The sequence below is a fragment of the Alosa alosa genome, chromosome 24, assembly GCF_017589495.1.
Source record: "Alosa alosa isolate M-15738 ecotype Scorff River chromosome 24, AALO_Geno_1.1, whole genome shotgun sequence".
NCBI classification, from domain to species: domain Eukaryota; kingdom Metazoa; phylum Chordata; class Actinopteri; order Clupeiformes; family Clupeidae; genus Alosa; species Alosa alosa.
In genome coordinates this window covers 16,239,555-16,264,226 of record NC_063212.1, presented here as the reverse complement: position 1 = coordinate 16,264,226, position 24,672 = coordinate 16,239,555, and the positions used below count along the sequence as shown (strand labels likewise).

General features: G+C 40.9%; 3 protein-coding genes across 3 annotated transcripts in view; 2 read left to right on the top strand and 1 right to left on the bottom strand.

Annotated features, from left to right (window-relative positions):
- Window positions 1-5,165, top strand: part of LOC125289377 (astrocytic phosphoprotein PEA-15) — a 44,315-nt gene extending 39,150 nt beyond the window's left edge. The window contains exons 2-4 of the mRNA XM_048236158.1: window positions 463-637; window positions 2,209-2,364; window positions 3,126-5,165. Coding sequence (XP_048092115.1) covers window positions 466-637; window positions 2,209-2,364; window positions 3,126-3,190 — 393 coding nt within the window. The 5' untranslated portion in view covers window positions 463-465 and the 3' untranslated portion in view covers window positions 3,191-5,165. The remainder of the gene's footprint in view (window positions 1-462; window positions 638-2,208; window positions 2,365-3,125) is intronic.
- Window positions 5,166-13,124: 7,959 nt separating this feature from the next.
- On the bottom strand, window positions 13,125-18,277 carry LOC125289094. Its single transcript, XM_048235774.1, has 7 exons — window positions 18,264-18,277; window positions 18,049-18,113; window positions 15,651-16,006; window positions 14,341-14,623; window positions 14,169-14,260; window positions 13,917-14,032; window positions 13,125-13,321 (listed from the first exon to the last, which is right to left on the bottom strand). The coding sequence occupies exons 1-6, from the start codon at window positions 18,275-18,277 to the stop codon at window positions 13,925-13,927; spliced, it is 918 nt and encodes a 305-aa protein (XP_048091731.1). The 3' UTR covers window positions 13,125-13,321; window positions 13,917-13,924.
- Window positions 18,278-18,836: 559 nt separating this feature from the next.
- Window positions 18,837-21,797, top strand: LOC125289093 (reelin domain-containing protein 1-like). The gene is made up of 5 exons (XM_048235772.1): window positions 18,837-18,873; window positions 19,263-19,503; window positions 19,823-20,045; window positions 20,373-20,536; window positions 20,803-21,797. The coding sequence occupies exons 2-5, from the start codon at window positions 19,263-19,265 to the stop codon at window positions 21,795-21,797; spliced, it is 1,623 nt and encodes a 540-aa protein (XP_048091729.1). The 5' UTR covers window positions 18,837-18,873.
- Window positions 21,798-24,672: the final 2,875 nt, after the last annotated feature.

Here is a 24,672-nt window from a genome sequence, read left to right as displayed (position 1 = left end):
TCAACTGATTGTGACCCTGGGATCACCACCTGACTAAGCAAGCAACCTAAGGACCACCAATGAACAGAAAATCGAGAAAACATAAATGTACGGTTCAGAATCACCAGCAATGCCATAATGGGCCAACAGGGCCGCCAAAGACCTCTGGTTTGGAATCATTTAGATACAGTACCTGTCACTATTCCACTTCAGGTTTTGAACAAAGCTTTGGTGTTTTCAGTTCCTGTAAGGATGTTATGGAAGATTACATGAAAAATAGCAACATCCTCAGTCAATTTTGTTGTGTAGTGGTGTTGCATGGTTGTGTGAATTCAACCTTGATTGATTTTGATGACACTTTTGATGACATTGATTTTTTTAAAACAAAATCGTACTTCTGTCCCTCTCTCCCTCTTCCGGCTCTTCACCTTCTTTTGCTCTCTCTGTCTCTATCCCTCTTTATTCCTGTCTTCACTCGCACAGACCATGTCAGAGTACAGTTCCCTGCTGAGCGATCTCTCTGAGAACATCACCAATGAGGACCTGGAGCAGTTGAAGTCCGCGTGCAAAGAGGACATCCCAGAGGAGCAGAGCAACACCATCACCTCCTCCAAAGAATGGTTTAGCTACCTGGAGAAGAATGACAAACTGGCACAGGGTACGATGACAGAGGGGGAGAGAGAGAGAGACAGATGTCCACACACACACACACACACACACACACACACACACACACACACACACACACACACACACACACACACACACACACATGTGTGTTAGATTATGAAGTTACATTAAAATTGAATTGTGCATGTCTTTTCAGATAAGCAGATACGTTTTAAAGAATATATGCTATTCATTAATTATTAAAGTGGTATTTTTTTTTTCAACTCTGATTAATGATCACAGAGGTAAGACTGTGAAATTTAGTTATTTTGGGCCATATCTCTAGCCTGATGAGCCAGACCCACATCAAGATGTCCGTGGGGCGGGATAATGGTTGTCTTTCAAATTCCCTCTGCACGCAATAGGATAGCGCTACAACTCATGAGTCCTGTTTTCCCACCAGCAGAGCTAGTTGGCTAGCTGTTCAAACTTTTGCCAACTTAAACAAAGCTTAACTCGTGTCACGCTGTTCCCCAGCAGCAGCATCCATCTTCTTTAATTGTTTTCAAGTAGCAGGGAATTCATGCTGAGACGCAACACTGCCATCATTAGGCCTATGTTAAGCCCGCCTACCGACTCGATGTTATTGGCCAGCTCGCAAGCCAACGGAGAGTTGCTAGACTAGGGTGCCGCTAGGGTGCGTCAAGATTTCTAAGCTACCATATCTCCCTAATAAGCAAAAAATAAAGAGAACCTAACAGATTTATTAAAACTTTTCAATCACGGTTTCAGTCATGTAATTGCAATACCAAATAAAAACAAATCTACCCCAATAAACAAGCATATCAAAGTTTCTCAGGGCAGTGGTAACATAGTGTCTAACTCATTGAATGCCAAGCTGTTTTCTGGAGCTTTGTCCTAGAGTGCCAGCAATCTAGACCATTGATGATGCCACAGCATATTCTGTGTTATAGCTATGAACACATACAATGGCTCGTTTAAAAGGTGAGACTTTAAGCTCTCGGTGGGTGCAAACCGTGTATTTCTACACGCCTCTGTTCCTGAGAAATCCCAAGCTAACCAGTTGCTAGTTTTCATCAAAAGTGTTGCCTGTTACTTACTTGTGTAAACTTTCCGGGAAGTGATCAGCGAGACCTGGCGAGACTGCCACCTAGTGATAGACCCAATGAAAATGGCCTGGTTTTGACCTGGCGGGCATCGTCACTGATTCGACCCAAAGCGGCAACTGAGCAACTGAGTTATGATAAAATGTCCAGATTGTGCGTTTTATGAGTTTTCGATCGTCATATATTTAATTTCCATTAATCACAGAGTTCCCAAAATCACATATAAGGTGTGTTAGAGTGTCTAGTTTCGTAATTTAAAAAAAAAAAGCTAAAAACGTAAAATTACGTTTTTGGCACTCAATGCATGGGAAGGAAAAACGTAATATTACGTTTTTGGCACTCAATGAGCTAAGGAGCTGCGCTTAACCCCAAGTTGTTCTGAGGAGAATGGCCATTGTAGTATATTGACACATGTAAGTCTCTTTGGATAAAAGCGTCATGAATGCTAAATGAATAAGTGCAAATGTGATGTTTTTCTGGCTTGTGCCCACAGATAACCTGTCCTACATAGAGCACATCTTTGAGATCTCCCGGCGACCAGACCTTTTGACCCGTGTCATCGAGTACCGCACGACTGTCCTCAAGATCTCTGAGGATGACGAGATCGACACCAAACTCACACGCATCCCTTCTGCCAAGAAATACAAGGGTATGGCTCCATCCTGACCATAGCTTCTCTCTTTCTAATTCTCCTCCTATCTGTCTCTCTTTTTAATTCCATCTCCCCTCACTATCTGTCTCTCTCCCTTTCTTTCTCTGGGTCTCTCTCTTTCTTTGTTTCCCTTCTGTCCAATTGTAATTGTATAGTAATTGTATCAATTGTGTGCTGAGTGTGTTTCACTAATTCACGGATTGGGATAAATGCAGAGACCAAATTTCCCTCACAGGATCAAAAGAGTATATATACTTATACTTATACTTACTTACTTATCTTGTCAACATTTGTATTATTATTTAAATTTTATTTGATTAAAATTTATTTTGAAGGACAATGCAATTTAAAGTAGTTTCCAATGCAGAGTCTGACACTGATGTGTTTCACAGAGAGTGTTCAACTATTGCTGATTTCCAACTCCCTATCTGCCCCTAGTCGAGCATGTTATTATAGGTGTGCTGATTGCAAATCTGTCCTGTAAAAGGTTATTTCATCATTCCTGCTCTCAGTCAGAGCTCAGTCCTTCAAAGGTCCCTGTAAGCTTATAATGATGCTTTTAATGATATTTAATGGATTTTTTTCTCTCTCTTGTTGCCTTTATGTACAGTATGTAAACTTCAGCACAGCTGAGCTGAACTGCCACTGTGTTTAATATGTGCAATTTAAATAAACATGGCTTGCCTCTGACTAAACATAGAATGATTCCTTCCTTCCTTTTGTCTAACTGTCTTTTTCCCACTTTTCCACCATTCCAGATATCATCCGCCAGCCGTCTGAGGATGAGATCATCAAGCTGGCCCCTCCCCCAAAGAAAGCATGAGGTCAAAGGCCATGACCTTTGAACTTCACCCTTGGCACGCCACTTCACCCAATCATCTATAGCCCCCACCCCCACACCTTTCATCTGATTCATCTGACCATGCCATGTCCATCTTACAGACCCCCCTCCCCCCACAACAGCCACAACAAACAAGCAGCAGTCAACCAATCAGTTTGCCACAACAGCCACAACAAACAAGCAGCAGTCAACCAATCAGTTTGCCACAACAGCCACAACAAACAAGCAGCAGTCAACCAATCAGTTTGCCACAACGCTTTATTACATTACTCATCTTTTCCCTTGATGTGGAAGAAAGAAATGAAGTGCACGCACATAGGAGAAAGAGAGATGAAGGGAGGGAGAGACAGAAAGAAAGAGAGGAACCACAGCCCAAAGCCAAGGTTGTGTGGATGCAACTTGACATTCATCGATAAGAAAAGTATTTGTGAATGAGTGTGCATGTATAGCCGTGTGTGTGTGTGTGTGTGTGTGTGTGTGTGTGTGTGTGTGTGTGTGTGTGTGTGTGTGTGTGTGTGTGTGTCTGTGTGTGTGTGGCCACAGCAGTTTTGATGAGAACAGCACAGACATCCACAGCTTCCATGTCACAGGACACGTGGACACACCTCTGCTGAAAAACGTTAAGGAGATGTCAGATCGACAACACAGCAAAGCATGCTGGGAGGTCAAGCTGCTACGTTGCAGGCTGCTTCAATGGTTTAGTTAAACACAGAGCATCGGCCATCCTCTGCTGGCACCTCATTCCCCTGTGTCTCCAACACATTACCCAGTATCAGATGCTGGAATTTATAAAAGCCAACAACCGAATGTGAGAAGATAAAACTAGAAATGCGAAGAAGAAAACTAAACAGAGGGTTCTATATGACAGCAGAAACGCCTATATTTGCCTTTTGCTTTGAATTTGCTTAAGGCACTGAACAGCTTTTCTTTTGCATCTATTGTGTTGTTTCTCTATCCTTTTACTATTATTTGTATTGTTGTTATTTTTCGTAATTATTGTTTAAATTGTATTATTTTCTTTTTTTCATACACTATGATATCCAGAAAATTGTAATTTTATGATGTTATTGGTAATAATGAATATTCACTTGTGACATCCCCCTTTTGTTTGAAAATTAAGAGGACCAGTGGCCATAATGGAAAGTCAAGGGAAGCATTCATGATCCCACCATAAACAAATCCCTCTACTCCCATAAACTACATCTCCCATAATGCTCCTCACACATTGCAGATGCTCTCTGCTCTCTGATCTCAGCGAGAAAAAAAAGTAGTTTCCTCAGAAAAAAAAAAAAAAAAAAAAAAAAAAAAAAAAAACAATGAAAAGTGACCAAATGTCGGCAAATATCATTCAATTCTCAGTGGCTTAGTCCATTCCTTTGTTTCGCTGAAGGACCACTTTGTTTTTATTTTTTATTTTTTGAAATTCTATGGTGCCCCCACAGACTTGGCACAAGATCATGTATGAAAATAATAATTCCTAGAAAAATATTAGGAGGCTTCAGGTGAATGCAAATGATATAACATAATCATTTAAAAGTTTGGAAGCATTAAAAGTAACTTATTCTTTATAATACATACTGTAGATGAATGTTCACATGACAGATGCATTATACAAAATAACATTATATTACTGTAAAAAAACAAGTGAAGTAATTGCAAATATATCCTGCAGAGATATACAGTATCTTGGATAGTGTAAGGTATGCCCAATGACTGCATGATAAATAGATGAACTAGAGAAGGCCTGCAAGTGTACCCAATACAACAGGCCACCATACATTCATGCATAAAAGCCACAGTAAGACTGTTGATAGAAGACAAAATTTACACTGTGTTTTATATCCCAGCCTAAAGAGACTGTTGCTTTTGCCATGCTAATCTGTGTGTATGTGTGTGTGTGTGTGTGTGTGTGTGTGTGTGTGTGTGTGTGTGTGTGTGAGAGAGAGAGAGAGAGAGAGAGAGAGAGAGAGAGAGAGAGAGAGAGAGCCTTGGAGTGTGTAAAGAGGAAACATTTTCTTGCCCTCCTCTGCGATAGTGCCATACTGATGAGAGCAGACTGTTAGGAAAAAAAACACTAGAAGACACAATTAAATTCCTTACTCTTGGCACCTTAGTAGAAAAAACTAAACAATCTCACTCTTTAACAGTCAAAATAATATTTTGAGGCCCTCCAATATCTCCCCATCTATGGTGTAACTTTCTCTTTCTCTCTCTCGTCCTTTCTTCTTTTTTTCCTCTGTTGTACCTTGACCCTAACTCATGGTCCAGTGCCAATGACCAAGACGCTCTTTAGGTCAGACGTCCTGTGATTTGTTTGTTAGTTTAGCGCTTGCTGTGTTAGCATCACGTGGGCCTGCATCCTATGCATTTTGGTTGGTTAGCCTTAGTCATGCTTTCATAGATTCAGATTGAGTACTCTTTTATAATCATCAGTTAGAATATGTTAAGTGACAATTTTAAAAAGAAAAAAAATCAGTGCTCTAAAAAAAAAAAAAAAAAAAAAAAAAAACCTTAAAAGAGCAGAGGGGAAATTGGACTTGATTTGGCCCTGTTTAAGTGAAGCAGTTCCCACAGTAACCTTTTCCTCAACACTTGGGTAAGGGCCAAAGCTGCCAAGTGAGCTGAAGACAGAAACACAAAGAACTGCTCATAACAAAAAAAGCTGCCTCTGGTTTTTAACAGCTCTCAGGTTTTTTTTGACAGATGGCAGTGTTGAAGCTAGTGTTGATGTGTGCTTAGTGAAGAGGAGAATAAGGGGATCTTTGGGTTCAACTGTTATGACCTATGGGTCAGTACCAGTGGTTTCAATTGTATGAGGCTTTTTTATGTCAGGCAACGTATGTGTTGTGTATTACAAGGTTCATGGTGTTTTTAGCGTTTTATTCCTCAGGGGATTGGCCCTAAAGTGGAAAGTTAGCTTACCATTTAAAGTTTTATGTGGTGAATCCTTTTCTGGATGTTCAGAGGGTTTTAGTCAGTTGGTTATTCCATTCGTCCCCCAAGTGTATTCAAATATTGCCTGTGAAGTAAGTTTGAGACTAAGTGTCTCTAAGTGTCTGCTATATGCCAGTCTGTTAATACTCTGTTTGGAGGTGACTGTCATTTTCGTCATAAGTGATCATTAAAAGAGATACAGTAAGACAAACCTTAGTCACAAACTCAATATATTTATACACATTATTATAGATCACAAGCAAGAACAGCAATTGTATTCAAAGATAATTCATTTTATTTATTTATTGGAAAAAATACCATTAAGGTGAAGATTGTTTTGTGTTTCTGCAATGCTCCTATGGCTGCCGTTACCTGCATAGCATATATGCTGCCTGCTTTGTCAAGAATAACAGACCTTTACAAAATGTGCAGTCTACTATGCTATTCTCAAATCCAGTCAATTTCGTTCCTGGGTTGGACCTAGCTATCTGCAGCGAGGCTCGACTAGCATGTTTCTCTGTTGTTCACACTGCCCCCTGCTGGTGAATTGTCTTGCTGCAGTATTTGTGTATTGTGTGTAACTTTTTGGATAGGTGCCCAGAAGTCTCCAAACTAACAGGTTTCTTTCTGATAGGGCTGTCAGCAAGTTAGCACTGTGCTTTTTGTGATTTTTTATGAAGTTGCTTACAAAAGCCAGACTCAAAAAGGGCTCAGTCCACGTCAAGCTTTTGATCTTAAACAGTCGGGGACAGTGGTGTTAGATCCATGCCATCAGTCAGTTCTCACTTTATTCGTTGAGTGGAAACCTTTTAACAGGTGATTTAGACCTTTTGGCCATGTTAAAGGAGAATTCCAGTGTGATATTGACCTAAAGTGTGTTGAAACATGATACCGAGTGTGAACGTATGTCTCATAGCCCATCTCGGCTTGTCCCCTGCACTCATCTCCACACTTCATTGGTAGACTTCCGAGGGCCCTGACATTTAAAACGAGACATTGAGAACTTTGAAAAAGCACTGGTAGTTTACTTACAAGACGATTTATGCAGACAGTATCTTCACGAAGTTTAGCGTTTGCAGCCATCTTGAACTTAGTCACGATAAGTCGAAATTACAGTAAGAATGAACAGGTATGATAAGGGATCAGATTCCAAAAATAATTCAGTGGAAATGCATGGATTCCAGTTTCTTCCAGTAGCAGCAACTGGAATCCATGCATTTCCATGGAATTATTTTTGGACCTAAATTACTTTAGGTCAATATCACACCGGAATTCTCCTTTAAGTGAGAATATCACTGCGATGGTGGATTTCATCAAGAACCCAAATTACAACTCACCTTGGTACAGTCCAGATTAAATTTGGCATGGAAAGCCTGACCAGTGTCATACCTATGTCAGATTTGGGTCTCTTGCTTCCCTGGCTGAAGTACAATTTACCATTGGGTGTTCATGGAAGGGGTTTTTGTTGATGTGGCCCCCAATCTGTTCCAGCTAGTCCTTCCACCATCTCACGTGATTTTGCATCGGCATCGGCATCTCTAACTCACACCAGGGCTCACCATTTATGGTTGCCTGTTTGCCCTTGGCTACCAAATTGTTACAAGTGGCAACCAGATTTGGTTAGCTTTGGCAACCAAAACCTCATGCCTGGTTGCCAAGCTGGTAACCACTTTTAACCACTTTTTAAAGTTAACGTTGAGCCCTGACTCACACATGTCCCACCCAGAGTCTATGCAGTGAGGAGACAGGGAATCTACACTGTGTACAAAGGCCTGTAGAACAATCCATCAGGCAACATGCAAAAGTCAAAACAAAATGCCACAAAATGTTGAATTGTACATCTGGCAAATAAAATAAAAATACATTATAAAAATATACAAAAATAAACAATTTTGTGAAACGTCTAGTACACATTAACATGCGTCATCACAAATGATAAAATCTGGATGTCAGTGTATCAAGTACATATCGACATAGATAATGCTGCAAAAAATCATACAAAAAACTTTAGATATCTCTTCTTTAGGTGAGACTAAAGAGGCTTAACTTGAAACATTTTTTCCATTAAACACTGAACCAAAACTCATACTATACAATAGTCATATGAAGACATTACCAGATAATTCATCCATACACAGAAGATAAAATACCCAAATAGCAGCTAGACTCTGGAATCTGGCGCTTTCGAGCCACTTCCAGGCAAGATCCGGGGCAGATTCATAAAACTTCTGACCTAGATCTATTCACAGATCAGCTTGTTATTTTTGGGGGGGTTTTAACTTATGTGTCTCCTTTAAATTGAGTTGTAAATATATTGTGAATTTATATCAATGTGTTTTATTATTATTGATTAATTTATTTAATGCACATGTATTTTCATTGTTTTTATTCTATGTATTCAAATGTGTCTACTAACTGGATACAACTAGTGGGACAAAAATGTTTATTTACTAATGTGAAAAAAAAGGTATTATTGCTATTATTTCAACAGATATGTTTTTGTTCTGTCAGTGGAGGTTCTTGTTTTGGGGTACCAGTTTCATTGATGACTTGGGGGGAAATGTATATGTCTTTATGAGTTAAGATCCATTATTATCGCATTTCTCTTTTTTCGTTCAGAACTAGTTTCATTTGAAGTAATTCGTAGTATACAGTAACCCTTGTGTTGCTTGAGAAATCCTCTCTCCCGGCTTGCTGGTTTTGTGTTATGTTCTTTGCATATGATTCTAGTGACTGTTTTTTTTGATAGAATGCTTTTGTTAAGTCGTGACAATGTGATCTTATGAAGCCACTGGGTATAAAAGCAAGAAACCTTTAAAAAAAAAAAAAACGCATTTACTCTGCCATTTTACACCAGCTGTCATTTTATGTTTTACCATTTATCTGTGTTTTATTCAGCTCATTTACAAATAGCTAGTGACTGACCTTTTACAGTAGATACCAGGGGTACATACTAGCAGACTCATGCTCAATGTTATAAATGCCTGCATCTGACTTGACACATATTGCAGGAATAGAGGTCTGCTGCAGCTTGGCTTGAATGAGCTTCTGAGATCATGGTAGTTAGGTGCATGTGGCTTGCTGCTGCCTTGTCCATGGACTTTAGAGTGTGGTGAAAATTGGGCTTCGGGGGGTCAACATGTGACATTTTCACCTTTGACCCTAGGGTGATTGTGAGGATAATAGTGGGAGAACATGGAAACACTCAGTTTAAAGTGTTGACCTTAGACAAAATATAATCAAAAATATAAAATGAGAGAATGAGGTCATCAGTATAAGGTAAACATAATACAAACTGGTTCAAATATTGAATCAGACAGACCAATTATTACCACTTTACTGTATTTTGCCCCACTTCCGAATGCATACCAAAACTAGCAGATGCTGCAGGTTTGGATGAGGTATACCCTTTGTGTGTGTGTGTGTGTGTGTGTCTGTGTCTGTGTGTGTGTGGAGTGTTGCTGTGACAGCACAGAGGGAAATACCAGGTGGGTCTTGAATGTGTCCAGACAGGTCTCTGAGAAGCTGTGAATTTGGGTGACCGATTGACATTTTAACACGTGTGAGTCGATTTGTGGGTGTTGTGGGTATGTAAGAATGACATAGCTGGGTGAATAAAGAGAAAGAAAGATGGAGAGAGAGAGCAAAAGAGAGAGAGAAAGAGAGAGAGTTTTACAACCATTGTGCACAAGCTTTGATCTTAGTGGTATAAATACATGGACTAGACAAGTGACAGCGCATTACATTTTAATGGCGACTTATAGATAGAAAACTAAATGAAAAAAGAGTAAAAGAGTATTTATTCCGTAAGAAGTTTAATGTTTACATTATGCACTAAAAGGAAGCTGTCATTTCAAAGTGCCAACCCTATTTCTTTTTCGCCAATTTGCTGAGGAAGACAAGACTTGAAATCTAAATCGCCTAGATGCGCTATAGACTGACAAAAAGTGTGCATGCCATTACAGACTATGATGAACAATCAGTTTTTCCTTGAGCAAGGTAGGACAAGGGCCGAGACAGCTGTAGCGTTCTATTGGTGTGTAGTTCATTTGCGGTAGGCCCCATGGTGGCATAGTGATTGTGCTATATCTTTTTCTGAGGTGCTGGGTGTTGTAGTTTTTCTTTTCTTTTCCTTTTTCCTTGGGATGCTGTGGTTTGTTTACCGTGAAGTGGAGTTGAATGTGCAGTACAGTGAGGAAATCCCTGTTTGTTTGTTTTTTTTGTTGTTTTTTTTTTGCCACCGCAATTCTGAAAAGGAATGCACTTGGTGTGCGTACAGGGTGGCAAAGGTGTCTGCGTGAATTCCAAATGTTAGAGTAGGCTACAGTATAGTAGGATTTGCTATCTAGCAGTTTTGAGCAGTTCTAACACAAAACCATAACTAGGGGCTATAGTGGGAGCAGATGCCTTTTCTATTCTTTCCCTGTTCATTCATGTTCGCTTCTTTTAATGATCCTTTTTGCTCTGTTTCGCTCGCCCATGGAATCATTTCAGACTAGCATCATGCCTCAAAAGTGAACTCAGCAAACCTGACAGGACTATGCTGTTGTTGATTTTTTTTGTTTGATGTTTTAATCCATTTTTATTTTACTTCTATGTTTACTGCTATGATTGAAGTGGATTATCATTATTGTTACTTTGTTCAAATGGAAGAAGGAGGTAGTTTTGCTTGGTGTGTGCAGTCAGTAGGTGTTCTGGACTGAACCTCAATGAAGTTGCCATCTTGGCCATATTGTCTTTCCTTTTGTTCTAAATCTTTACATCCCACTTCTCACTGGTCAACGTCTTTTTCATTCAACTGCTTGTTATTCTCTGTTAGCCAATCAAAAAGCCTCCTCCCTCCCACTTCAGGAGACTGCATGGAAGCATAGAAAACACTGTTTCAATGTCTGTGATCTTCCTGATCATACCGTACACTATTAACACTACCCAAAATGACATCCCGCTATGGGCTAAAGGCTGTTAGATTTTATTAGGCTTTTTTTCAATACAGAAGAAAATTTAAAGAATTTATTTTACAATGACAGCAACAGAAGAGAATCACGGTATTAAATATCTGTATATTAAATATACCTACAGATGTGGCTTATATCATGAATAAAAAAAGAGACTAAAATGAAATGATGCCATTTGTCATTGTGCTAAAATGAATATAAATATTATATATTAAAATATATTTGCTAACCTAATGAACTGAGTCATGTCTTCCTGTTTCTGTTATGTGTGTGTGTGTTTATGCATTCAAAACTTTGCATATTGTATTTTTTAAGATTGAAATTTCAGACCAAATGAATATGCGACGACACGTTAAGACTACTACTGTGGCATTTTGGGAAATGCAATGTGTGTTGTTTGTAGCTCTGAACTGAGTAAAAAGTACAAGAGTCAACTTTTTAATGGACCACTCCATTTTCCTAATCACAGTGAGTGCAGCCTATGTTAGTGCCCTCTACAGTTTATAAATGGTCAGTAGTGGGAGAAGGAAAGGACCATAATCTCCTATAGTCTTTATTGCCTTCATGTCTTCCTCGCATTTCCTCGCGTTTCTCGCATTAAATAGGAGATAACAATGATCAACAATGATAAACCAGCTGGAACACTACTGCCCTCCAGTGACCATATGTAGTAAATACACATCTTAGATCTATATACAACCACTGACAAAGGTATTGGTACCCCTTTAGAAATGTTGTTTTTTAAGTCAAATACACAAATACATTTTTTTTTTTTCAAGAAAACAAACCAGGACCATTTCAGTAGCTCAACACAACTGAAACAACAATTGGTTTCCCCAAATTCAACACAAAATATCACCAAAATGCTGTGGGAAATGAATACTGTCAAACTGACATGGTCAAAAGTCTTGGTAACCTTCACAAAAAGTGTATTTTGCACTGATAAAAGCACACTTTTCATTGTTAAAATCCAGTGTTAAGGTTATGGGTAGTCAGACGTCAGCTGTGCTAGCATTCCTGAGAAATATCAGTCCATTTCTAATGGACAATAGACTCAAGTTTACTCACTTTACATTTGTATTGGTTTCTATGGGCAATATTATGTTTTCTCCAAGGATTTCCAAATATTTGATTGACACTACTTACCAGAATACTGAATCAAAACCATAGAATTAACTGCCAAACCTAGTGTCACTCATTTATACGGTTTTGGTTCAGTATTCTGGTATTCTGTTTTGTTCTTGCTTATAGAACAGCATGTTTGGATGAGGAAGAATGAAGCCCACGAAAGTGCACCCTGTCTAAACGGATGCATGGCAATAACTAGGCGATACTCGGCCTATTCTGCTTCCTCTAGCACTGATAATCAGCTGAATATAAAGGGGTAGGTAGAGTCATTTATTCAGTTTGACAGTATTCACTACCCACAGCATTTTGGTGATATTTTGTGTTGAAGTGTTTAAACTAATTGTTGTTTCAGTTGTGTTGTGCTATTGAAATGGTCCTGGTTTGTTTGTTTTCTCAAAATAAACTCCAAAAGTATATATATATTAGTTAATTAGTTTATTAGGTATTGAGTGACCCTGCATTATTTCCCAAAGGTCTGAATGGAGATGTCCAGTTACAGTTTTTTCTTCTTCAACTGCTTACACGCCAAATTGTAGATTTGTCACACAATTTTTGAAACCTGTCACTCAAACACAGGGGTGGCTGGAAAATTCAGCATATTTTTTAATTAAGACATACTCACTTACTAGCTATCTGACTCACTGGTGATCAGAGGGGGCCATGGAGCACATCATTTCATTTGACACAGCTTTGCTGTCTGGGTTAGAAAATCATTCATTTAGCAAACTTATGTTGCGTTATTTGTTATAGTGATCACAGCAGTAGGTGTTGGTTTTAGCAAATTACATTAAGGTTGGCTGGTAGAAATATTGGGTGGGCAACATAGCAAACATAAAACTGTGGTCAAATTGGATCGAAATAGACATTAACAGATTGAGACGGGGATTCAGGCATAGTTCCGTTCCATCTTCTCATCAACAATAAAAAGACTCGCTAACTTGATGCAAGGGAGAGGCAAGGAGCCTTGATTCATTTGCGGGTCCACATGTAACATGGGTAGTGCGTGTCTAGGAGGAAGATCCTACATGTCAGGTCATCATGTCATTTCCAGGGCCGTGTCGAGTGAAAGTGAAGGGCTTCCATTGCACAGTGCAAGCTATCGGAGGGCACAGCGAATAAAATATTCAGACAGCAATGTCATGTGCTTTTTTATGCTTACAATAATCAGCCAGGCCCCAAAAGTAACCAGCACACTGCGGGAATTCTCTCGACTCTTCCGATTATCACTCCGCCATTGCACACATATTCAAGCACGTTTACATATCAACATATCAAGTAATTTCAGACCTTCACTGTAAGCATTGAAAATTGTTGGCAGCTCTCAACTCTTTATCTACACAATGAAACATGGTTGATTTTGACATGCTATGGAGAGACTTTTGTCCATCAACAAGTCCTTAATATAATAGTGAAATCCTGTTATGCAGATCGATAGATATGGGCGGCTTTGCCCTCTACAGGTAGAACCATGCAATATGTTCAGTCTCTGAGAAGGTATGTTAGGTATGCTCAAGGTCTTGAAATATGACTGTATGATTTGCTACACTGAAGCATTGGCATTTGGCCCTGAATTTGGCCCTGAATTTGGCCCTGAAGTATATTCAGTTGTGGTAGCAGTGCCCTCATTAAGCACTTAAATAGCATGACCATCAGCGCTGCAGAGTTTAATAATTAATCTCTATCACTCTCACCTTCCTCCTCATCTGTCTGCATTTTGTCCAACTCTGTGGAACATCTGTCCATCAGGTTGGGGCCTCCAGGACAGTTTGAAATCTGTTATGCCCTTTTCAGCCAAAGCAGCATGGAGCTGAAATTAAACATATGAGTATGTATTTTTATTATTATTATTATTATTATTATTATTATTATTATTATTATTATTATTATTATCATCATCATCATCATCAATTAGGTAATTATCAGAGTGGCATTTTTTTACTCACCTGTTGGAGAAGATGGGCTTTGGAAATGGTATCAATGTTTCCAGAAACTGAGTGGATTTTTATTTTCACCACTAGTCTTGTTAATTTAGGTGCTGAAATGTAAAAATACACAAACACACATAAACACAGATTTTTTTTTATATATATAATAAAGCATCTGTAAACATCTTACCCCCCATGCAAAAGAACGGCATCCTTTCCTCACAGTTCCTGTCCTGCCACTTCCTTTCTCCCACAAGCGGATTGGCCACACAGCTCTCACTCCCGCCCACATAATCGGGCACGTCGGTCACCCATTGCCTAAACGAGCTGCCACTCAGGTCAGACCACACCCAGGTGTCTCGAAACATTCCGGTCCAGGGTTCTGTTCCACCCGCGACCCGTTCTGCCACTCTTCTGTTCTCCTCTGGGTTCCGCGCACTGGCCAGGTCTGTGAAGTGGTCCCTGCAGTGCTTCTAAACGCCGCTCCAGACTTTAGCTTCAGTGACTAGGACATACTGGTCACCAGAACCCCCTGACCGGAAAGGAAAAAGTCAGCACAGAACCTGCCAGTAATAACGTTGGAGGGTCTGGAAGTTTTAAACATCTCATACATATACAACTTACACAGTAACAAAGCCCTTAACTGAGTTAACTGAGTTGGTCACTCAAAGCAGACATAGAATGGAAAACTGTTTTTACCTTGGCTGTATTGAACAAGGTGCAAGGTGCATGGCCACAAAGCTGTGAACCAGACTCTTTCTAATGCCTTCAAAGTCTTGGACTTTATTAATTAAATAAAATTACCACTAAAAAATGTGCCAATTGGAACAAAAATAGAGGGTGACATAGAAGTGTCGCAAACCATCCTGTGACGCAAACCATCCTTGCAAGACAGCCAATTAGCGTACAGCGGACTTTATTATTCCTGTAGGTGCCAGATAAGCATGAAGGGCGCTAGATTTCTCCTTTCTCACTATTTTATTCCTCAGCCAAATTATTGGCTTGCAAATGGGGTTATGAGATAGCATCTTGGCATACTTTTTTGACAGACCAAAGTTCCATACCTTCTATGTTAACATCAGAGAACAAGGCAAAGTACTTATTTTATTTATTCTATGTCATATTTAAAATATTGATAGTGAACTTCAAATCTTGATTTAAGTAAATTACTGTGTTAAGTAGTATACCATGAATTTCTGATTGCGAACCCATGTTGTGCCAAAGACATATCAGGCTATTAGTTTCAGTTACCTAAACCAATTATTCCTCACAACGCTAATGACATAAGTTACATGTTTAGCTAACTCTGTAGACCACCATACCCACCGACTCCACAGTCTACATCCACACACACACAGACAGACACATACAAACACACTTCACATTGCTTACCACTGTAGCAGATGAAAGGCTGCTGAAAGCCACATGGCGCGTCATTCCACTTCTCCCCGGTCACATCAGCAGGTGCGTCGCATCACCACGCACCTCTCATTGGCGGACATGGCCCCTGGCTCGTAACCAGAGACGGTTGATAAAGTTAACTATATAATCTTTGTCGTAACTGTCCCAGTTGGTGTAGCTAGTCTCCGGCTCCGCTGCTGTGTGTGCTCCGGTGCTGCCCAGAAAGGACCAGTGCCACTTAAAAGCGCTGACCCTTCGGAGCCCGATCCAGGCATTTTCATAGTCCCCAGCACCACCATCACCAGCACTGAGGCTATTCAGAGCGGCGGCGTCCTCTGTGTCAGTGATGGTGGCCAGGTCCGTGTACTTTTCTCTGCAGTGGCGCTGGGCCTCAGTCCAGGTTTTGGGCTCAAGCACGAGGTGGTATATGTGCAAGGAACTGACGGATTGGGGAGCTGAAACATAAAGAAAATACTTTTAATTATTGTTGGGTTCGTCATGTTCCTCTGTGTTGTGGTATACAATAATATACCCTTTCATAATATAAAATGCGGCGTTGAGCATGTTAGTCCTGTTATTTAGAGAAACAGACATCCCGGCATCAGATAACTATGGAGCCTCCTAATGATTTTTAATAGGTACTTTTGAATTCCCATTGCATTTGTTCTCATCGACAAAACATTCAAACATTTTGTGAAAATGAGTCAGCACCTGCTTCTGCAGTATTTAGCAGCAGCAAGGAAAGCAACCCTATGGGGGTAATTCTAAACATTAAAATATATAAGACTTTGAAAAAAAAAAAAAATTAAAACCATAAATATATATTGTATCAGCTACAGAAAGTAACAAAGAACAGCTGAGTTAAGACACCCCTGGAGCCTCAGCCCTTCTCCAGGGACGGACTGGGACTAAAAAAAAGGCCCTGGACTTCCAAATAGGCCCACTACCATACATAGTACACACACACACACACACTCTTGTCCCTTGCTGTCTCACATACTTTGCCATTCAAAAATAAAATAGGTGGTCACAATTTACAAAAATGCAAATAATTTGCTGCTGTAGAATTTGGGCCCCAAAACATAAAATACTTTTGGGCATCCCAAATGCTAGGGGGGTTCAGGGCATGCTCCCCCATGATGAACATTTTGAAAAATAATCCCTTAAATGATGATTTCTGGTGAGTTTTGTGGAAACTAATGGCTAAATTGACTTAGAATATATTACATGGATTGAAAGCATAATAAAGTCTATACAAACCTACACAGGTTGTTACAGGCTATTCAACTCATTTTAAGTCTGGAGTTTGATCTCATCATATAGGCTACTACATCAAGGTAAACCTGTTAAATTCACTTTAACATGACATTTACTGAGAGTAGGCTAGGGAAATATCTTATAGCCTAAACAAAGCAACACTGTCAGGCTTATGTTTTACCTCTAGTCTTTAGGAAAGGCAGGGGTAGCTCACTGCAATAAAACATGTACATTATCTGGTTACGTGTTGGGCTATATTCTTTATGGGGACTTTTAATTTGAAAGGGGGCTATTGTGAGACATGTAAACCTAGTAGTGTAGCCTATGCTTGATAGCAGAATCCAGAAAGGCTACAGCTCTCCTAAAGCCCTACTTGGCTGATGAGGCAGTCGACCACTGATCTATAAAGAAGAAGTTCTTTATAGATCAGTGCAGTCGACGGCCATTGGATGGACGGCCGTTCTGGACTTTTCCAGAACACACAGATTGTCAGTCGGCCCCTGCCCTTCTCGCTGTATATTTTTGATAGTTATTATTACACGGCTCTTAGAATGCTCCATTCACTTGATGAGCCTTCACAACGTTTGGACGTCTGATAATTTTGTATAACCAGCCGCTGTCAAGGAAAATGGCCCACTGAGGTTGTGTGGGCATGTGGACACCCACACTAAAGCAATCGCCTCAAAGTCTTTAACCATGACACATATGATAATTGTGTTATTTTGTCTTTTTTGCTTTAGTATCACCTTCCATTCTAATTTAGCCCTCCCGAAATTGTTTCTTGCATAACACCCCTGCACTTGACAATACACACATACTTAATTATGAAATGAATCAAGATAATGTGAATAGGCTATCATCATCCAACGTAACAGAGAAGGCCTGCACACTTGCTCTCCGTTTTTTAATTTTATTTGACTTCAATCCCCAACACACATGACGTTTCGAGCCCTTCGGCTCTTCATCAGACTTGTACAGACAAAAGACCATCACCATTTTAAATAGGTCATAGCTCACCTGACACGCATGTACCGGGGTTCACGATACATTGATACATACATCGTCCACCATCCCAATAGTGAATAAATATTTACAAATATACATTGTATATCAGCAAAATATAAAACATCCTGTATATCAATACTCTGTAGAAAAATATATCTGATCTGTAGATCTGTAGGCTATCATCATTGCATTAATAATGCTATCACTGGATTGGACATCGTAAAGACTGCCTTACCTGCAGTGGCACGTCTTCTCTGCTTTCTAAGACGCTCGACCCGGCATTTGTGATGAACAACAAGACTTCAGAAGACTGAAAAGGTTATTTGGGTACCAATGGTCCGGTAAGCCTGTGGGAGTAGCAGGTGTGTGCGTGTGTGTGTGTGTGTGTGTGTGTGTCTTGTTCAGTAATGGCCCAAAAGGATTGACATAGACCAAAACACACACAGGCACCTGGGCACATACATATGTGTGCAACACAGAAAGCAATGAAAATACTTTACAGACAAATACACATGATATATAATACAAATGACACATTAGAAAGACAGAGGAGCAGACGTTGTGTATAAAGCCCAAGAACTGCACTAAAATCAACAAATCTTCAAGAAAAGTCTAAAAAAGGTCTGTGAATGAAATAAAAAATATGGGTAACATGTGTGAATGTATGCATGTGAATGTGTGTGTGTATGTGCTTGTCTGTCTGTGTGTATGTGTGTGTTTGTGTGTGTGTGTGTGTGTGTGTGTGTGTGTGTGTAGGATTAGCTGAAGAGGATGTAACTTCCTTGAAGTTCCTGGAGCTGCAGCTGTTACACTTCAAAAGACAGACAAGAGGACAAAAAACATGGTGGAAAAAAGAGAAACAGAGGATGCAGAGGACAAATAATGAGCCAAGGAGGGGTAAACTCGTTTGGTAATGGTGTGTGACAGAGAAAGAGAGAATCTGAGGGGTGGGGTGATGTGAAAAAAGGAGGGAGAAAAAGAGAGATAAGAGGAAAAGACAGGCATTAGCAAAAGGACGTTGAGGAAAGAGAGCAGTTTAGTGTCCTCTAACATCGGACAGGTAAGATTTACAAATCAAAACATAACCTCTTGTCTTTCAAGATAATGTTTATTTTTCTGTAAGTCTTCTCAATGAAGTTATATAATTCTTTCAATATTTGGTAGTATTGGTATGTATGTGTGTTTGTGTGTGTGTTTGTGTGTGTGTTTGTGTGTGTGTTGTGTGTGTGTTTAGAGACGCATATTTTGTAATCCCTGAATGACAGAATCTATCTCTCTCACTCTCTATCTGTGTGTGTGTGTGTGTGTGTGTGTGTGTGTGTGTGTGTGTGTGTGTGTGTGTGTGTGTGTGTGTGAGAGTGTGAGAGTGCATATGTTTGTAGCATATATGTCACAGATGAATTGGCGTGTACATATCACATCATCAGTACATCTGTGTTTGTGTTGCAGATGATGACCCTGCGACCCTTTAGGAGGACATGGTGTGAGTGTGTGTTGTGGAGTGTGTGTCTGTGTGTGTGTGTGCTCTCTGGTGGTGCCGCAGGCTTCTCTCACGGAGCCACGTCTTCGTCCTGTCGGGATCTGAAGCCGGGGCACGTCGGCGCTCAGCACACACACCACACTCACACACACCCGGCCTTCACCCTGCAGCCCAGCCGGACAGAATATTTACCACAACAGACCCTCACAGGTAGCCATACGACACCAGGCTTCTCTGGCTGCTGACTACATGCAAACACTCCAGTATACACAATTAGATACACACTCACAGTATATTTAGCACTGTACATACTGTAAGGCATATGCATACATACTGTACACACACACACACACACACACACACACACACACAAATGCATGCATCTCTCTCTCTCGTTCTCACATAAAAAAACACGTGCAAATATACTCACACAAACAAATCTACACAACACATATCCCCCATTTACACACACACACACACACACACTAACGTCCCTTGTCCCTGTTGTCTCCATCCTTCGCGTCATCAGTGTCTCTGCGCAGCGCACGACCCTTCATGGGCTTTATGCTGCAGGCTCGGGCCCTGCGGGACGACACCGTCGTGGGCAAGTTTCTGCGGCCGCCGCCGGGCACCCAGCGCATGCGCTGCCTCCGGGAGGGGGACACGCTCACTCACGCCGACAAGCAGCTCAAGAGGAACATGTCCTTCACCTGGAGAGCCCCGGACCAGCCCTGCGGAGACGTGCGCTTCTAGTGAGTGTGTGGAGCCAGCGTTGAGTTTACAGTATGATGCTCTGTGTGTGTGAGTGTGCCAGCGTTGAGTGTACAGTATGATACTATGTGTGTGTGTGAGTGTGACAGCGTTCAATGTATGATACATCACACATACTTTGTGTGTGTGAGTGTGTGTCTTTTTGTGCTATCAGCAATTATGTAAAATGTACGTGTGAAATCTTTGCATGTACGTGTGTGTATGTAGATTATAATATTGTATGCAAAACATGCGGAAAAAAAACAAACTATGTGACTCTATATGGTATAAACAAATGTCCTTTCTGCTCTTGTCTGCTTGCTTTACAGCATAACAGTGGTTCAGTCCTACTTTGTGTATTGGTCACAAATCCAGTCAGCTGTGGTGCAAGATGGGACTCGTAGCTTACTGAGGATGATGAATAGCACACCAGGCGTGAGCAGAAATAGCCAGAACAAACTCCGGACTACCAGCCTAAGCACATTTAGCTTAAGTAAGTCTGAACTGGTATGAGAGTGTGAGAGTGTGTGTGTGTGTGTGTGTGTGAGTGTGTATGTGTGTGAGATAGAGACAGAAAAAGGGAGAGTGAAAGAGAAGAGGGTGTGTGTGTGTGTTTGTGTTTGTACAGTATGAGAGAAAGTGAGAGATAAGAGAGTTTGTGAGTGAGGGGAGACCGTGTGAGAGACTTGTTTTTGTCATGCGTGTAACAGATGTTTTATAATAGTTCCACAGTATAATCTGTTATAATCTGTTCCACAGTGACGGACCTGCCAGCAACTGAGGCACACACCACACCAACTACACTGACCACATATAGCGCACTGGACGACACATATACAGACCTCTTCACACACACCATGTCCCAAGAGCTCAACACCACACACAATAAATCACTTCACGTATCAACCTCAAGCACACATCAGCTGATTGAAACACACAGCTTGCCAGCAAGCAGCAGCAACATGCGATCAACAGCAAATGTTAATTTACATGCAATCCAGCTTTTTAGTAAAGTGTACAAAACACTTACTCAAACTGAACCAACACCTATGCACAGAACACATGACTACTCTTCCTTTATAACAACACAAGATGTCCTTTCAGTGTCACACACAAGCTCGCAAACCACTGAATACACTCTAACGGAGCGCACACACACCAAGCATCCTTACACCCCGCCGCCATTCCTTCAAAACACACATCGCAACGTCAGATATCCCACCGCTGCTAACACCCAGCCTCACGCCCCTCTCCTTCCATCTATCTCCCCCCTCATGGACCCCTCCCCTGCCCCTCGGGTCTCCTTCCCTGACCCCTTGACCCCTCCCCAACCCACACCTCTGCCCCCCTACCGTCACCCCAACCACTCCGCTCCGCCGCCCCCTCCCGCGATCTCCAGACCTCCGGCCGCGGAAGGGGGGCGTCCGCGCGACGCCACGCCCAGGCACAGGGCCCCGGAGCTGGGCATGCTGCTGGGCTGCTCGGCCGGCCTGGGCGTGGTGCTGACGCTGGGGCTGCGGTGCCTGCACAGGCGGTGCTGCCGCAAGCACAACGAGCTGCGTCTGAGCGAGCGCAGCCGGCAATGGGAGGGCGACCACAACGTCATCCACGTACAGGAGTACGACGGCGGCAGAGGAGGAGGGGGAGGAGGAGGAGGGGGAGGGGGGGAGCTAGTGCAGGTGCGCAGGATCCGTCAGAACAGCCTGCTACTGCTGCAGACCGAGTACAACCTCATAACACCACCAGGGAACTGAGAAACTCTATACATACACATACACACACAAACACGCACGCACACACACACACACAGACGCACACACACACACAGACGCACACACACATACAGACGCACACACACACACATACACACACGAACACACACACACACAAACACACACACACACACAAACACACACACAATCTCTCACCTTAATTGGCCTCTTTCTCTCTGTCATCACTTCCTCCCATTTTTCTGTCTTCCTGTCTGCATCCTCTTTTTTCTCGACGTCTCAATCACTTTTTCAGTATCTCTTACAGTAGCTGACTCCCTACCTCTCTTTCTCTCTCACAGTCACTCACTGCCTTTCTTTATCTCTCTGTATCTTTGTCTGTCCTTTAGCTATCTTACACCTTTGTCATTTTCAAACCGTCACAGAGACTAACATTATATTTCATAGACACAAACATTGAACATTATTGCATTTTCACTGTCGATTTTGAGGTTTAGCCATTAGGTTTTATTAAGAAGTTTAATATGAATTCTGTAATCGAACTACTGTATATGAATTACTGTGTATGGTATATTTATCATAGATTACAGTTGAGACCGTTGCTTTAGGGTCCACTATGCTGTCAAACTAATAAAATTGCAGCAAATACATAGTCTATGCCTTGATTTGTATGTATATTTACATTTTATTTATTTTTGTATAACCAAGATAGAAATAAGCATATACATTTGAGCAAGACCACATTTCCAAGAGGCAACACAGATTGCACTAAACTTTTTCATTGAACTCCATTTACAGTGTGGCTTTCACTTGCTGAGGATTCAAGACAAGAGACCATAATCTCCATGTGACAATAATACATAACCCAACTCCCACCAAATGGTCCTCATGTAGCAATATTATAAATGGGTTATTATAAGTGGTTGCTATGGTGGTTGTTAGGGTTATCATGTTGGTTGCTATGATGGTTGCTAGGTAGACATTATTGTGATGGTTGTTAAGTTGTTGCTAGGGTAATCTAGATGCCTGGTAGGTTGTTTCTAGAGTAGATATGTTGGTTGCTATGCTAAATAAAGCGGTTGCTATGGTGGTTGCCAGAGAGATCATGTTTGTTGCTAAGTTGACATTACGTTGGTGGTTGCTAAGTTGTAGCTAGGGTAATTGAGATGGTTGCTAAGGTGTTGCTATGGTAGATATGACGGTTGCATTGCTAAATAAAGTGGTTGGAAGGTGACATTGTGGTAGTGGTTGCTAAGTTGTTGCCAGGTTTATTTTGGTTGCTAGGGTAATCATAGTGGTTAATATGCTATATAAAGTGGTTGCTTTAAACTCTCGCATCTCGTCGGTTATTGGTTGAAACACATTATTTTGCCAACCCTTGATGGCAGCAATTGTTTTTGTGTACAGATCTCGGAGCCAAGGCTGCCTACAGAGACACGTTTTTTTGACGGCTAGCTTATGGGGCAGACAGCTAGCGGATCGTTAGGAAAGATTAGATGAATGTGATCATTTATGTTTGGGCCTTTTTTGGGCCTGAAATCGCTGATACAACCTTTAATAGGTAGATAGTTTAATGGATGTTGATATGCCGATCATTTAATGGATGATGATATACAGATAGTTTTATGGATGTGTGTATAGGTAGATATTTTAATGGAAGTTTATAGACAGATAGTTTAATAGTTGAATGAATAGTTTGAAGTGGGTGGATGGGAGAAAGTGTGATGGAAGGTGCCTTGTAGTCTTCTTGAATGGAGAGAGACATAAAGAGAAAGGGGGTCTAGTTGAGCAGATGGCAGATGGAACAGGTGCAACTTAGTTTTCTTTATGAGCCAATTAAAGCCCAATACAAAAAGCCCAATACAAAGTCTCTGAGGGGGGAAAAGCTTGTTTTTTGTTAATATCTCAAAAAGGATAAAGTATAAAATGAAAAATACATAGCAGCCTTGTCCTTAAGAACAGTATTTTCAACCTTTTCTGTGCCATGGCTCATTTTTGACACTGAAAAAATCCCATGGCAAACCCAAATGTTGCAAAAATAAAATGTACCATAAACGTTATTATAATATTCAAAACTCCAACAGACACATGCAAGACCCTTTCAGTAAAATAAACTCATGAAAAATTATGTCAGGAAATGTTTTGAATATAATACAAAATAACAATGGGTTAAGTTGCTTACAGTTGTCCTATTTAATGTTCATGACATAAATTAAAAGGTGGCCCTGTAGTTGTGTGTTGTCTTGTGTTTGAGCTATTTTTTCTCTGTAAATCAACAATGGGGTAGGCTTACTAGTTGTGCTACTTACCAGGAGTTTCATTCAAGACTGATTTCATTACATTGACAGCATATTATCAACAGCACAGTTATACGCTCAATGAGAGCAGTACGATTATGTCAAGCCCCAGGGACTTTTTGGTTGCAGCTACTACTTTTTGCCACTAGATGTCCGACTTTTGTTACCCAATTCTCTCTGAGGTGTTTTTCTTTTGCTTATTTTTTGACTTGATGGTCATTGCCTGTGCCTGTGATACTTTGCTCCAATCTACAAGAACTGCCTGCCTGTTTTTTGTGACTCTGTAAAGAGAACCCTGCATCTGACTCATCTGCATTTTGGTCCCTTCATTTAACAGGTGGTGTTACAAGGGATTAATCTCCGCCTTTCATTCCAAAGACCCGGTTTCAAATCCCTGTGCAGGCCTGACTCGTGAAAGATTAAACAATTATTTGAAGGATGATTATCTTTTTGGACCAATGAAGTGAAATCGGATAGTTTTCCATGGCACACCTGACGATCCCTCATGGTACACTAACAGCTGTAACAGCTCTCATCAGGCCCCAACCCTCCCACATTGGCTCAGAGCCGAAATTCTTTGAATGCGCTAATGCAGTGGTTCT